Consider the following 15,034-nt stretch of genomic DNA (forward strand, 5'->3'; position numbering starts at 1 on the left):
GGTTGTTTGATGGGCTAGCTGCGTATAGGTCACTTGGCCGGCAGCTTCGCACTACTTGACCCAGTGTCATTTCTCGTGCGTGAAAACGTGAAATTTCACGAGCATTTTGTGTGAATGGGGGGGGGGGGGGGACACACACATAATTGCGCTCAGACCAAGGGGCAGTGGTAAACCTACCCATTTATTGTGAATTTATATTTCGTTGATACACGGTTGTACCCGCGCACGCAACTTATAACCCCCCCCCCCCCCCATCACTCAGATTTTATGATGTATATTTGTTTTCAATGTTGAGTATAATAAGCGTTATGTGAATCCTTTGTCAATATGGAGAATGGGTTTCATTGTTTTGATGAGTTTCCCCCTTTTTTCTCTTGTAAATATCCATGTCTGGAAGTTCGCCTGTGGGACTAAAAGCGTGTGTTATGAATAGGCATAGCGACAACTTATAGAGTATACACTTTGTTTTTCAGTCAGCATGTACTACCGGTTTCAAAGATAATAGAAGCAGCATTTCACTGAAAATGAGGTTTCTTTTTGAGGAAAATTGGTGTTATTTCTTTGCCTATATAAAGGCAACGTTTACCTTTGGTTTTCGGAACCGTTCGATTGTTTTATCCTGTAAGTAGATGTATATAAAACTAGCTAAAAATTCATTTAATTTTTCGTTTTGATTTGGGTTGTTTTTTTTATATTTTTTATTGTTTATTATAATATAGATATCACCGAAAACCCAGAGCGAATGTCCATACGGAAAGAGTACTGAATACACATCCGGAAAGCGATTCTCAGATTTAAATTTTGGGGCGTATAACTATTCATACCGTGAACATTACTTCGAACTGAGATGTTTTTTTTTCTTCAAAATGCTTTACACATCAAACGCTGATGTAGGCTTCTAAACCAAATGTTTTAATTGACCAAATGTTTTAAGACTGATACCAAACCTAATACCTTGCCGAGTCGACCAGTAAATTCATCGCTGCTCCTTACTCAAGATTTTCCCCGACAATGAAATGGCACAATGATGTAAAGACCAATAAATCTGTTTTTGCAAAGACACTCTGCCGTCAAATGGGCGTACCGAACGTATTAAACTGCTATTGATGGGTCTTGAGAGTACGTAAGCGACTATGTTATAACTCAAGAAGCATTTGACATAACTGCAATCGTTTCCGCTGGCGATTATTTGATGACTGTGAAGATCATTTCTGGACCCATTTTTTCTTTAAATTTAAGAAAATGGTCTCCTAAATGAGTATCCTATTTCAGGAAAAACAGTCGGAAACTGCTCTCATTCCATCGACTTTTATTATTACGTTTCTAAATCAAACAAAAACATCACAAGTATGTCCATTTTGGGTTTTCTATATATCAAGCGGTTTTTACTGAATCGTTCCTGCAGGAATCCATGCTAAGTATGTATTAAAGGCATAGAATTGAAAGAGCTGACAAAAATAGCCAGGCAGACAGTGTTCATGTTTTAGGTGATCAACCATGAAATAAAAAACCTGTGGAAATTACGGATTAATCAGTTGTGAGAGTCAGAAGAAAATAGTGAAAAACCTTGCACAATGTTCAATGTCAACGTGGTCCTGAAAATTTTGGTTGCAATAAACCAAAAATCAGGTATACCGTGTTTTTATAAGGTGGTCAGATATAGTTCCTAAATATAACTTCATCTCAGAAGAAAATCTTTGACAGACAAAAAATTGTTATATGGTTTAAAAGACTCAGATTAAACGCTGAACGTTTTGTATCTTTATCAGTCTTGTATTACCCTCATCACTGTGACATCGTGTGGAGCTTTAAATGCATCGGACACTATTGGTTATTACTCAAAACAATTGTAAGCATAAAAACTTACTTGGTAACGGGCAATGGAGAGCTGTTAACAGTATAAAACATTGTGAGAAACGGCTCCCTCTGAAGTATCGTAGTTTTTGAGAAAGAGATAAGATAATTTTACACACAAATGTTGAACAACTTCAGGCCTGAAGCCCTTTTTAGACATCTGAAAGCACAAGGGTATTTTTTCTGTTATATTCAACTTCAATGACCAATTTTTTTTACGAGAAAATCAAATTAGCTGTTGCAAACAACTTACCAACCAAATGGACCGAGACTATAAATGCAAAAAATAGTTAATGGCCTGACGTTTCGACCCTACCAGAGTCTTTCTCGAAGGGTAAGTTACCTGTTCATGTTTGTTGTGTTGTCATTTAGCCTTCGAGAAAGACTCTGCTAGGGTCGAAACGTCAGGCCTTTAACTATTTTTTGCAATTTCTTTTTACATCTTTTTTTTTTTACAGATTCGTTCTTTTTTTGCATTTGGGACACACCAAGTGAGAGTACTGGTCTTTGACAATTACCAAAGGTGTCCAGGGCCTTAAACAAATAGCTTTATACTCTACAAAGCTATCTTAAGAGCCGTAACAGATGCCACTGTAAGTTAACTTATCAATATGGGCACAAACACTTGGGCTTCACCGAGGAGGTCACCTCCTCGAGTGACCTCCTCGAGTGACCGGTCACTCTGGGGGCCCACCGACGGGTGATGAGTCGCGATTAGACGGTCGAGGTTATGAGTGGACACATCGTAAGGTCCGGAGATGGACGTGCAAAGCATGAGTATACGAACTGCCGTACCTCTGTGTTAAAGACAGATACCACGTAAGGGGGATTAAAAATTAAGTTTGTTCAATTATTTTATAGATGGGGTGCAGTAAAATAGGTTTACAACTTCAAGCCTTTAAGAATATCGGAACTTCTAAATATTTAGTAACATAAGGCATGGGCCACAGGCGTTCAAAGTTCAGCTCTCAACTTGTATTTGTCTACTCAGATGAGTTCTCCCAGGATGACGACATCTCGATATCCTGGGAGGATGTTGTCTTCTCGATATATGTTATCTAAGGAAGTTTGTCGACATCCCCAGCCTTAAAACGTAGGATGTTCCCGAGATAACTCATCTTGGGAGGTTAACTTTTTATAAGAAAGCTGCTTGTTAAAACTTTGATAATATAAAGGAGCAACCTGCGATATTGTATTCTCCAAAGTAATTCCGACCCCCCTCCCCAACCTGTTGATTATAAATCGGTAAAAGTATCACTTTCAACTGAAACTTTCACATTTTACTTTTGTTGTATCTTTCTTGATAATTTCCTTATAAATCAGGATTACATTGAGAAAAACAAACACCCCGATGACCCTATAACTACATTTTGCGAAAATTAAGGACGACCCTTTGTAAGGATATTAGGAAAACCTTTGATTTTTGCGTGTAAGACATTCTCGCTAGTACAAGATACATACAGACAACATAATAGCAATTTACGATACAAAAGATATATGTTATAAAAACAAGAAATTCCCTCCCTGGCATGTTCCTCGGAGGTTGAACCTTTATAGTCCAGATGACAAGAAACCATCGATCGAAAACCCATATAGGAGAGCCAGTTCACTCAACTTGTGTTTACCTTGTTTGGGAGCAAACGTTGTCTTTCCAACACCTCCGTCGATGATCGAAATGTCTTGACGATATTTTGTCACACATGCCCTAAGAAAACCCCATGAACGAAAAACATTTCATCGTGTGGACAGTGTATGTCGGTCACTCCATCTATTTCTTTCTTTTATCAGCGATAGCAAGTATTTTGAAAAGGAAAATTTTCACACCTTTTATACCCTGTGGCGGACTCGCCCTGGTTTGATTGGCAGTGCAAAAACAGCTGTACGTTGAATTGCAATGCATTGCAATGTTCCACGCACGTCTTGTTTCACTTTTGGGGTTGCATTTAAAGGTACGAGTGTGGTAAACCATCGGTTATGGAGCACACTCATTCCAGTGTGAATTTAAAATAATTAGCGATTCGGGCACAAATCGTGAACATAACGTAAATATTTAACTAAAAAATTATATGATGTTCGGTGCCCCTTAAGTAACTGTCATAGACCAGTCTTCTCACTGGTGTATCTAAACTATGCACAAAATAACAAACCTGTGAACATTTTAACTCAGTTGGTCGTCGACGTTGCGAGATATAATGGAAGAAAAAACACCCCTGTCACATTTCGGGACCTCAAAATCTAATTCGAAGGTCTCAAAATCAAATTCAAATATTTTATTGGTAAAATAGTTCTTTCTCGAAAACTAGGTTACTTCATCAGAGGGCGCCGTTTCTCACAATGTTTTGTACGATCAACATCTCCCCATTACTCGTTACCAAGTAAAGTTTTATGCTAATAATTATTTTGAGAAATTACCAATAGTGTCCACTGCCTTTACAGCCACATTATACCCTTCGTATTTTTTGATAAGCTCTGTGTTAGGGACAATAAAGTTGTTATGGCAATTTTTATAACATTGCAAAGAGTTCAGTTTGAGTGATGTACGGTTGGGGAATGGGTTCCTCAGTATTTAAGCCAGTGATTGAAGTTACAATGAGAGACAGCTCTTTAAAAATTTAATTGTCGATCACTTTGTTGCATGTAATTCACTTCTCTATTTTCAGTTTCTGGCTGATCTCTTGATCTAAAAGGCATCACATAGTACTATTGTATTAAATTTTATTATTGTATTGCAAAATTGTATTTTCTTAGGTCAAGTTCACAGATGCGCTTACACGCGCGCACTCCGGCTCGCGGGTTTATTCTCGAATCGACTATTACCGGTACATCATTTTACAGTAACAATCTGTAGGTTTTACTAGCAGCAGTATTTATCTGTTTTTAGAGAGATTGCGAGAAGTACTTCGGGATTGAGATGGCAAACATACGAATGGCTAGAAAAACACACTCAAGCTAGCATATGTGAAACGGGTAGCCACGGCTGTTCAAACACTAAAGCGGATGTCTAAAACAAACTAAAACACTAGTACCTGATATTATTTGATGTAGGTTGTACACAGCAGTAGGTCAAAAGGGGTCATTCAAACAGTGGACTGAAGTGGAAAATAAATACCATTTGGGAACACAACGTCTTCAGGATTCAGTTTAGATCGATCGCTCCGATATAACCTAGCTGGGGTATAATGTCTACCCCAATTTGAACAATCTCCCAAAGAAGGACATTGATGTTCCCAATCGGGACCCTCCTGATTGACGACATCTACTGCGCAAGTTCCCGCAAAAAAATAAAATGAAAAATCAGCGTCAAGTGAAAATGCCACAACAATTTGTTAAACTCGGTTGATAGAAAAAGCCCGTGGCGAGTTGTCACATTCTCGCCATATGGCCAGTGGACAACTGGGTCCTTATGTTTAATTCATGATATGGCTATGAAGTAGGCCTACTTTGGTGAATTTATTTACTCCTCACAGTTTTGTTTGAATGGGTGTTTAACTTGCCTTTGCTTAGAGTTTTGTTAATATTTAAGGACACACTATTGCCTTGGATCGGGCGAGTTGACCAATAAAAAGCGTTTGAAACAGTTTGTTACAATTAATGCATATATGTTTGAAAAGTAGAATTTAATGTTCCACAAAAATATGTCTCGAAATTTCCCGTGTATTATGCTGTGAACTAACACGGCACGCCATTTTGTGGAGTCAAGTTTTTGACTCCATAAAAAGGCTGACTGTGTTAGTTCGCAAAGTTAAATGTCTAAAAAAAACATGCAATTTCGAGGCATAATAATTTTTTGAGTGGATCATTTTGTTCTACTTTTGAAAACATCTCTTTTAAGTCTTTTTAACATCTCCATAATTTTGTTTTATCATAACAAACGGTTTAAAGCCAGTGGACACTATTGGTTATTGTCAAAGACTAGTCTTCACAGTTGGTGTGTCTCGACATATGCATAAAATAACAATCATGTGAACATTTGAGCTCAATCGGTCGTCGAGTTGTGGGCTTTCTGATGCTTGATTTCGAAACCTCAAATTCTAAACTTGAGGTCACTCGAAATCAAATTCGTGGAAAATTACTTCTTTCTCGAAAACTACGTCACTTCATAGGGAGCTGTTACTCACAATGTTATCAACCTCTCCCTGTAACTGGTAATCAAAAACAGTTTTTATGATGATTATTATTTTGAGTAATTACCAATAGTGTCCACTGCCACGCTTTTCATGGACCACTAATGGACTACTAATCTTGCAGTTTGCATCTCCACATAATTTACAAGTCGACTAGACTAATCATAACTAATTTGACATTATCTTTGGTTGCAAGGATGGCCAAAGTCGGCCAGAGTCGTCTTATGTATAGGGCGCCCCCAATCAACGTCGGTGGTTCTGATGATCAAAATGGCATCATGATTTTACGCCACTGTTTAGACAGATAGGGTGCATACTTTGATGCATGGTAAGCATAGAGCTACAGCTCTATGCAGTAAAGCAATACATTCTGTGCCACCCCCTTTACAAACCCGGAGATTCTTCCATCAGCGAAGTTGTTATACACATCTTATGATAGCGCCCTCTTTTGACAAATAATTCCTTCAATATATATATTTTTTTTACCGTTTCGGGAGACATACCGGGTATACTGGGCCCCTGACTTTATCCGGAATGTATGGTGGCCCTGACGATACACAGCCAGTCGTGAATATTTTTGCAACGTCCTGAATTTATTCACGACAAGTCGCGAATATTTTTGCAACGTCGTGAATATTTTTGCGACGTCGTGAATTTATTCACGACAAGTCGCGAATTTTTTCACGACTAGTCGCGAATTTTTTCACGACTAGTCGCGAACATTTTCATGACGTCGTGAATATTTCTGCAACTAGTCGCGAATATTTTTTCAGTAGCTTGAGTGTGTAATTACTGTATTCGCGTTGACGGCTTAGTAAGACTAAGTAAAAGCTGTCCCGTACGATGATGATGGATCCGGAGGAGAATTCCGACTCTTGCAAATCGATGGTGGGTTATTTAAACAAAACTAACGTTGACGTATGGCCCTTACGTAGGCCTAGGCCTAACGTTATAGTTTTACTAGTACTTTAGTAGGAGTAGGCTATCCTATGCTAGGCAATAAACGTTGGCACTTTCACTCTTCAGATAAAACATAACGTTATATGTCACCCGCTCCTTCTTAATGATGAATATCGAGTACATTTTATTTTTGAGTTTATATCATAATAATCCCAACAAGCAAATCTAAACATTTTAAATAAAATAAAAATCATGATCATACGACCTTCCTGTCCAAAATAATATGTAATTTTCGATGACCTTGACACCATAAATTTTACGACCCGTTTTGAAAAACACAAACGCTAGAAAAACTTACTTTTAAAAGTGCGACGTCTCACCCACTCATGAAAACAACTATTTTTTTAAGAAATGAAAACATCTATTTTTAACCCCGGCGTAGTCGGATCAACAATAGGTAAATTTTACAAACAACCCAATGATAAGTTTAATTATAATGTGTTGACAATTTCAGCAAATAAATTTGAAAATCTTTACCTGAAATGTTAGAGCAATTTGCGTTGTTATTTCCAACTTGAAACGCGAGTTCGTTCCGTCACGGCAGGGTGCAACGCATCACGTAATCCCCCACCAAGTTTAACTGAAAGATTAATCCCTTTAGCATTCAGAATTATTTGGGTTTGGAGCAATTCAACCTTGAAAACCCCCGAAATAATGATGAAAATCAGACACTGTTTTTTCGAACTATGATAACAATTCTACTGGATAAAACATGGGCCCATTACACATAACCGAGTGGCTACAATCGTCATAGATTGGCTCTCTACGCGTGCCGTGTAAGAATTACACACTCAAGCTACTGGAAAAAATATTTACGACTAGTCGCGAATTTATTCACGACTAGTCGCAGAATTATTCACGACGTCGTAAAAAATATTCGCAACTAGTCGTGAAAATATTCGCGACTAGTCGTGAAAATATTCACGACGTCGCGAAAATAATTATTCGCGACTTGTCGTGAATAAATATACGACGTCGCGAAAATATTCGCGACTAGTCGTGAAAATATTCGCGACGTCGCGAAAATATTCGCGACTTGTCGTGAATAAATATACGACGTCGCGAAAATATTCACGACTGGCTGTGTCCCTTCAGGGCCACCATAGGAATGATAATATAAATACAGGTACCTGTCTTTTTAGTATCCTTGGATAATATAAAGACAGGTGCCATATAATCCTTGCGGATAAAGACAGTCTATGTACAATGGATAGTGCCACAAACATGGCCATCGAATTTCTGACTGAACCTGAAAATTATTGTGTGTTTTTTCTTTTTTTCTGAGATGTAAAACTTTGCTAAGCGCAATTGTTTTTACTTTTATCCCCACTCAGAGAACTATTAATATGGACCATTGATAACACGCACGAGGGCTTACGTCACTGCGTGCAAATAATATGAATTGTTTGGTGTAAAGTTTCTTTTATAAAGCCCCCCCCCCCATCAAGTCTTAATCAAAGACATTTTGTTGTTGGGCCGACTGAGAAATCAGGACATGCAATATCGGCACTTAAGAAGTTAGGTTCCCCCTCCTCCATTAAATTTCCCTTGCCCCCCCTTCCCCCGGTGACCCGCACCCCTTTTGAATTGGAAACAATCTACCATATTAAAATGTTAAATTTTAAAAGCTTCTCAAGCAGACACCGTGTTTTTTTTTTTTTTGACACCATGTAAAATTAACTTATTGGAAAATAAAGTAAGAAAACAGTGCGAAAATGGGGCTTGGTAATGAACAACTTAGCGCGCATCCTTCACTGCTGACTGGATCAAGAAGTTTACTTTTTAAAGCTTACATTTCGGTACCTATAGAGGGCGTGCTCCTTGTATGTTTATCAAACAATCGCTGCTGTTTGGTTAAGAACCGTTAGTTGCAAACGGGAAGGAAATTACACAAGCAGGGAGGAAGGTTCGCTGGATATTTCTTTGGATTGCAACTAGGTAGGTTATGGGTGGATGAATGTTTCCATTAACTTTAATGTACACTCAAACTAAAGTACCAGCCATGTTGTTGACTTACGGCGGTGGCCATCGCAACCAACCACCACATCATCATGATCATCACATGTCCCCCGACACCAAAGTCAATTTGTGTCCTTTTTGTGTCCAGGAGAAGGCACAGGCCTGTTGTTACTTAGTGTTACTAGTGCCGTAATAATAATTTTTTACTGAATTCATATTGCACTATCGCCTGGACCGGCATGTTCGAGGGCGCATATAACATATTACGTGTATACAAGGCCTGTGTCTAGGCAATGGAAAGATAATTGTTAATGATGTTAGAGTAGAATAGTTCTATTCTAATAGAACGGTAGAATATTAGCCAATTATACAAATCAAAGGAATTTGAAGGTTTGGATTCCCATCATTACAAAATAAATCCCCCAAAACAATACAATAAATATAAAAAAAATATACAAACTTATCAACCCCCCCCCCCCAGGTCCAAACCTGGACTTAAGATTCCACCTGGAAATTAATGTTTTATTCCATTTAGAAAAATCATTAATAGATTATGAAAACAAAGTTGCCTGGCAATACTTATTTGCTTATAGTCAAGTGCTTATTTTAGACCACTCGTTGCTCGTGTGTATGCATGGTCAACCATGCATTCAATGCGAATTGCTAAGACCTGTAACGTCAGAGTCATTTAATCAAACTTAATGAGATCACAAGGGGCTCTTTATTTATAAGTTATGACCTTGCTAATCAAATCAGCTTCTGAGTAGGTATTTTTTTATTCTTGTTATCAGCTCGATGTTGAGTCCCAGCATGTACAGAGAGCTTTTAAATGTTCTAAAGAAAAAAATATGCATTTCTTTTCCCGGCCTAAAAATATGATTTAAAACTTTAATTGTGATGCAAGGAAATTTGCCGTTTGAAAGTCCCTTCATACGGTCAAACTCAAAGATACATTTAATTATTGTTTATTTATCTCTGAGCAATTGTTTTTACAATTAAGATAATGGGTGTCAATTAATTGATTGATTAGCGACGCTAACTGCGGAATTATTTCAAGTGTTTGCGAGGATTATGTACAGGTCTGTGTGCTTTGTTTTTGGAAGGGCAAGGGCACCAAAACACCAATGAAATTGTAAAATTCTACTGGAGTGTCTCAAGGGCACCAAGGCAATGACCAGGGGGCACGAAGGCAATCTGAATCCTATATTTTAGCACTGGGTACTGCAACAAGTGTTAAATTTTGCATCGGGGATAGATTATTCTTTTGGTTTTACCCGTATATAAATACCAATGTTTGTTAGCACTGTATACTCAGTACTTTCCAGAGTTCTTTTCTGTGAAAGAAAATCACGTAAGCATACTAGGGTGGGATTCGAACCCACAAATTTTGCAATTCTAGAGCGGTGTCATACATGTACCAACTAGAATCAACAATGTTGTCACTTCTTCACTGATCTGAGATACAACACATTACACATCTGTATGGAGTAATAAACTCAAGTGTTGAATGAGATAGCCTACTTAGTACATTTGTACAGTGTGAATCGATCTGTTTTCTTGTAAGAGTAGAGAAAACTCAACAACTCATCAATAAAAATACTAATTAATTTGAAAATAAACGTAGGGTGACTTAACAGTTACAAGTAAGTCTTGGAGGGTTTTTAGGAAAGGGGAAGAGAGAAAAATTTAAGTTTGGAATACAACGAACAAGGGTATAAAAACAATAGAATATAACAAGCACATGATAAATATTGATGTGGAATCGAAGGCCATTGTAATATCGCTTGCCACGCTTCGTCACTGAATATGTTATTGTCAAGTGACTAGTCACTACAGAGTGCTTGGTTGTCACTTGTACATATGTTGTAATTCCAAACCTCCATGCTCGATACTAGCATTGAGTGGCTATACAGTCACTCAGAGCAACGGTGGTGTCTACCGGAGGAAGTCTGGCATCTGTGCAAGGACAGTTGCTCGAAGATGAGATCAGTGCACAACAGCTGTGGCGTATTCATTTCATACCTGTCTGCGCTCTGCATCAACATCACAGCAGTATTCTCCTTGCAGTTAGTACTACCGCTGCCAGATGCAAGTCACGGACATCATGTTTGTACACACCTTTTAAGCATGTCTCGATACATCAAGCATTACAGTACACATGTAACTTCCTCTATGCGTTGGTCAAGCGTACACTTATTATGTAATTCAGGAAATGCCTTTTGTGTGTAGTAGCCTGCTTTTGATGGAGGGTACTTCAACAGATGAGTGTGTACTCTGCTCGGCAAGATTGATGCACAAAGCTTTTAAGCGTCAGTGCTAGTAATTAGTTGGATTTAACATTTTTTCAACTACTCACGTTGGTAGGGAAAAGTGACTGTGACACATTGGTAGTCTTAATTTGTTTTTCTTCAAGAAGGGTTTGAGCTTGCATTGTACAACTCACAAGTTCAATGAAAATTTAAAACCATATTTATTCAGAATTTTAGAAGCATTCTGTTCTTGTGCTGCTACAGGTATGCCATCACAAAACTTTAATTTAAAACCACGATACTACATGTACGTGTATTGTCTTCAAAGTGTTTTTTTTCTCTCTCGTCTTTTTAAATTAAGTGTCCAGAGTTCACTGACCAAAAAAGTACATACTGATAGTGGTACCTGTACGTTTACATTGGTACCACAATGTGATGGGATACTGCCAGGCAATTTATCTCACTTATTTGACTCACTATCTCAAAACTAATATTGACACCTAGTGGTTTTTTTCTTCTTTTGATTTCTATCCCACACAGGCAGAGCAGATAGCAAAGAAAAGAGTGAGCGAAATAATTGAGACGATCAAAGCAATTGACACCTGCTTCATCGGTGATCATCATTGCAACACTTGGACGAGGATTTTATAATTACACTAGCGGCTGATAGTTGTGGAGTGGGAAGCCCATCTCACACAATATACATTTGCTTCCCTTAGACTGCGCATTATGTTTTGAATGTGCTGGAACGTTGCAGCCGGGTAGTATGCCAATAGTTGCTTGTGAGTGCATGAGTCATATTGAACTTTGATGGATGCCTGAGATAATAGTAACAATAATTGACACTTGGTTATCGTAGACGGCAGACCGCTTGACAAAGACAGCAGTTTATATGTAGTTGCACCCCCTATTAAGGTGTTTGTCTGATCCATAAATCTTCTGAAAGTTTTTGTTTTTGCGTTTTTCGGACTCGGCCAGTCAGGGAAATCAACCACAATGGATTGGAAGAGACTTTTAATCCTCATAGCAGCCTTCATTTTATACCTTGTCATCGGTGGACTGGTTTTCTCCGCCCTGGAATCCACCGAGCAAGAACTTACTCGCGTTGATGTCCGCAGTTATAAGGAGAAGATTTTGAACGAGTTGCCCTGCCTCAGCGGGGATCACTTGGAGGCCTTGATCGCTAAAATTGTTGTCGCTGTGAACAGCGGTCTGGATCCGGCCAATAATGTGACCAGTAAGAATAGCTGGGATTTCAGTAGTGCGTTCTTCTTCTCTGGCACTGTGGTGACGACAATCGGTAAGTAAATCGTTGGGGTACCTGCTGCTTAAATGTAGGATTTGGACTGCTCTAGCTACCGGGCAATCCCGGTGGTCTAGTTGGTAAGACACTGCTCTAGAATGCAAAGGTCGTGGGTCCGTATCCCAACCGAGTGTGACTTTTTCACAGAGCTTGGGTAAATACTGAGTATAAACGGTGCTAACACACATCCATGTATGGGTCAAAACCAAAAATGAAAATCTCAGTGTCATTAACGTTGTACCAATTAGTTGAGGTTTTTGGCTGGTTACAAATCTTGATTTTGGAGACTTGGTGTCCATTTTGGAGCAAAGTTCTCTTGGTCTTGCGTGAAGACCTTTCAGGACCTTGACTTCATAATAAAAATATGAAATCAGAGAAAGTAACCCCAGAGAATAATAACAAATAAAAAGCATAATTTTCATGCTGGCCCTGCTCTGGGGTTTTTTTCAGGGGGGGGGGGGGTGGAAATCTTGTCACATCTTTTCACCATAGTGATAACTGAGAGAAGCCATCAAATGAAGCATTCAAAAATCATTGAAAACGACAGATTTATTGTTTACAGGACAGATTTGTCTGAGTTCTTGGTCTCGCTCTTGATTTTAGACTTTGAGGTCTTCGGACTACACTGATACCAATGGGTGTCCAATATGCCAACAAACTAAATTAACTCATGTTGGGAAAACTGACAATCTCATCTTCACTTCACATACTGCACTTCATTTCATTGTTCAAAATAGATCAACCATCTCACATTGTGTGGTAATGAACCATTTGGCCACATATCCACTTGGCTTGGTGTTCAAGGCGCAAATGAGGCAAGGTTCTCCCTTTGATTTTTCAAAACTGTTGGGCATTTTGGACACACGTTTTGTAAGTTTAGCCGAAGCACGCTGAATTGAAATGATGTTTTCGGAATGTTTACTAATAAAGTGCATGCTGATGAGCTTTATAAACATTTATTTTTTCTTGATGATCTTTGTGAAATATTGAAAAATATGTTTTTGTTTTGGGTATCCACCAAAATGTGTGCGTTTCAGCACGCAATTCACACATTAAACCATGCAAGCATGAGGAGTACCCTGAAAGTGTTTGTTAGGAAACCACAATGGGATTTAAAAAAATGCTTTCACTCTCAGCAGGTTCATTGGTTTGTTTTCCATCCACTTATACCTTTTCAATAAACACACCAGTCTGTGAAAACGATACACCATACACCATGGAGGACATCTTCACCAGTCATGATATTCATGCACGCTTGTTTGTCTCACGTCATGAAATAAATGTTATTCAGATCTAGTGACATGAGGGAGTCACAACGGTTACACGTACACGTATACGCACAGTATAAACGTACAATGAGCGATGAAGTGTGTACAATTGTACAATTGATCAACTTTCATAAATTCGTAAACAAAATCCTCTGTCCATGTCAAGGTCTTCCCCTTTGAAATTTCTGCCGATATAATTTAGTTTTTAATTTGACGTGTGTGTTTTTAGTTTAATAAAATTGTTCACAATTTATATTATGAAGAGAAAGGAATCTATGTTATTCTTTTCTTTTGATTATTTGCTGTTTTTGTTTTTGTTTTTCTTTCCTTTTGAATGTCTTCCGTTTTTGTTTCTATTGCCAAAATTTTACACTCTCTTTGAGTAATTGCCCTGAATGTTTTCAGTTTGATAAAATTGTTCAGAATTTATCTTAAAAAGAGAATTGAATCTATGTTATTCTTTTCTTTTGATTATTTGCTGTTTTTGTTTTAGTTTTTCTTTCCTTTTGAATATCTTTCGTTTTGCTTTCTATTACCCAAATTTTACACTCTCTTTGTTTAATTGCCCTGAATGTTTTTAGTTTGATAAAATTGTTCTCAATTTATATTAAAAAGAGAATTGAATCTATGTTATTCTTTTCTTTTGATTATTTGCTGTTTTTGTTTTTGGTTTTTCTTTCCTTTTGAATATCTTTCGTTTTTGTTTCTTTTACCCAAATTTTACACTCTCTTTGAGTAATTACCCTTAAATTAATAGAGACTGGCCCATAAAAGCTAGGGGTTATACTTCGGTTATAAAAACAAATTTTTGTCTTTTTTATCCGAAAACCTGCATGAAGGCCTACTTGGTTAATTAAGGTGGTACAATATTAGGTCTGAAGTGCCTCCGTTAGTTAGAAAGAAATGACAGTTAAATGTATAAAAAAATAATAATCTGAAAGGAGTTTCTTTCTGGCAACTTTTGGAAAATTCAAGTGTCTGTGAATGCTGCAGCCAGAGATCGGTACCCACTGTGATCTCACTAGCACAGGTGGATTAAACAATCTTTAAGACAAAATTGCGATCCAGCATTTATTTGCCCCAAATTAGTCCACAATTACTTGAACATAAACTGTGTGCTACACACTATCACAAAAACACGTTGAGTGTAGTAGGAGTCGTGTTTGTCAATTACGTTGTCACTTTGCTAAATTGCCCATTTTGTTTACAATGCAACTCCCTCTACGCAGTGAATTACAAACTACACACTTTGTTTGATGTCTGAATTACGAAAGTTATGCTTGAGAGTAAACCATATTTTGCTTATGGGGACGATGC

General features: G+C 37.9%; 1 protein-coding gene across 4 annotated transcripts in view; it reads left to right on the top strand.

The window, feature by feature from the left end:
- The first annotated feature begins 8,786 nt into the window (after positions 1 to 8,786).
- Positions 8,787 to 15,034, top strand: part of LOC139952463 (potassium channel subfamily K member 10-like) — a 28,383-nt gene continuing 22,135 nt past the window's right edge. For 2 of the 4 annotated variants that reach the window (XM_071951863.1, XM_071951639.1), the window contains exons 1-2: positions 8,787 to 8,876; positions 11,687 to 12,446. In XM_071951863.1, the coding sequence (XP_071807964.1) occupies positions 12,143 to 12,446 (304 nt within the window). In that variant the 5' untranslated portion in view covers positions 8,787 to 8,876; positions 11,687 to 12,142. Of the gene's footprint in view, positions 8,877 to 10,984; positions 11,058 to 11,102; positions 11,207 to 11,686; positions 12,447 to 15,034 lie in introns of those variants that run through there. The other 2 variants (XM_071951792.1, XM_071951716.1) reach the window with 2 other exon arrangements.

Source organism: Asterias amurensis, chromosome 1, assembly GCF_032118995.1.
Source record: "Asterias amurensis chromosome 1, ASM3211899v1".
NCBI lineage: Eukaryota > Metazoa > Echinodermata > Asteroidea > Forcipulatida > Asteriidae > Asterias > Asterias amurensis.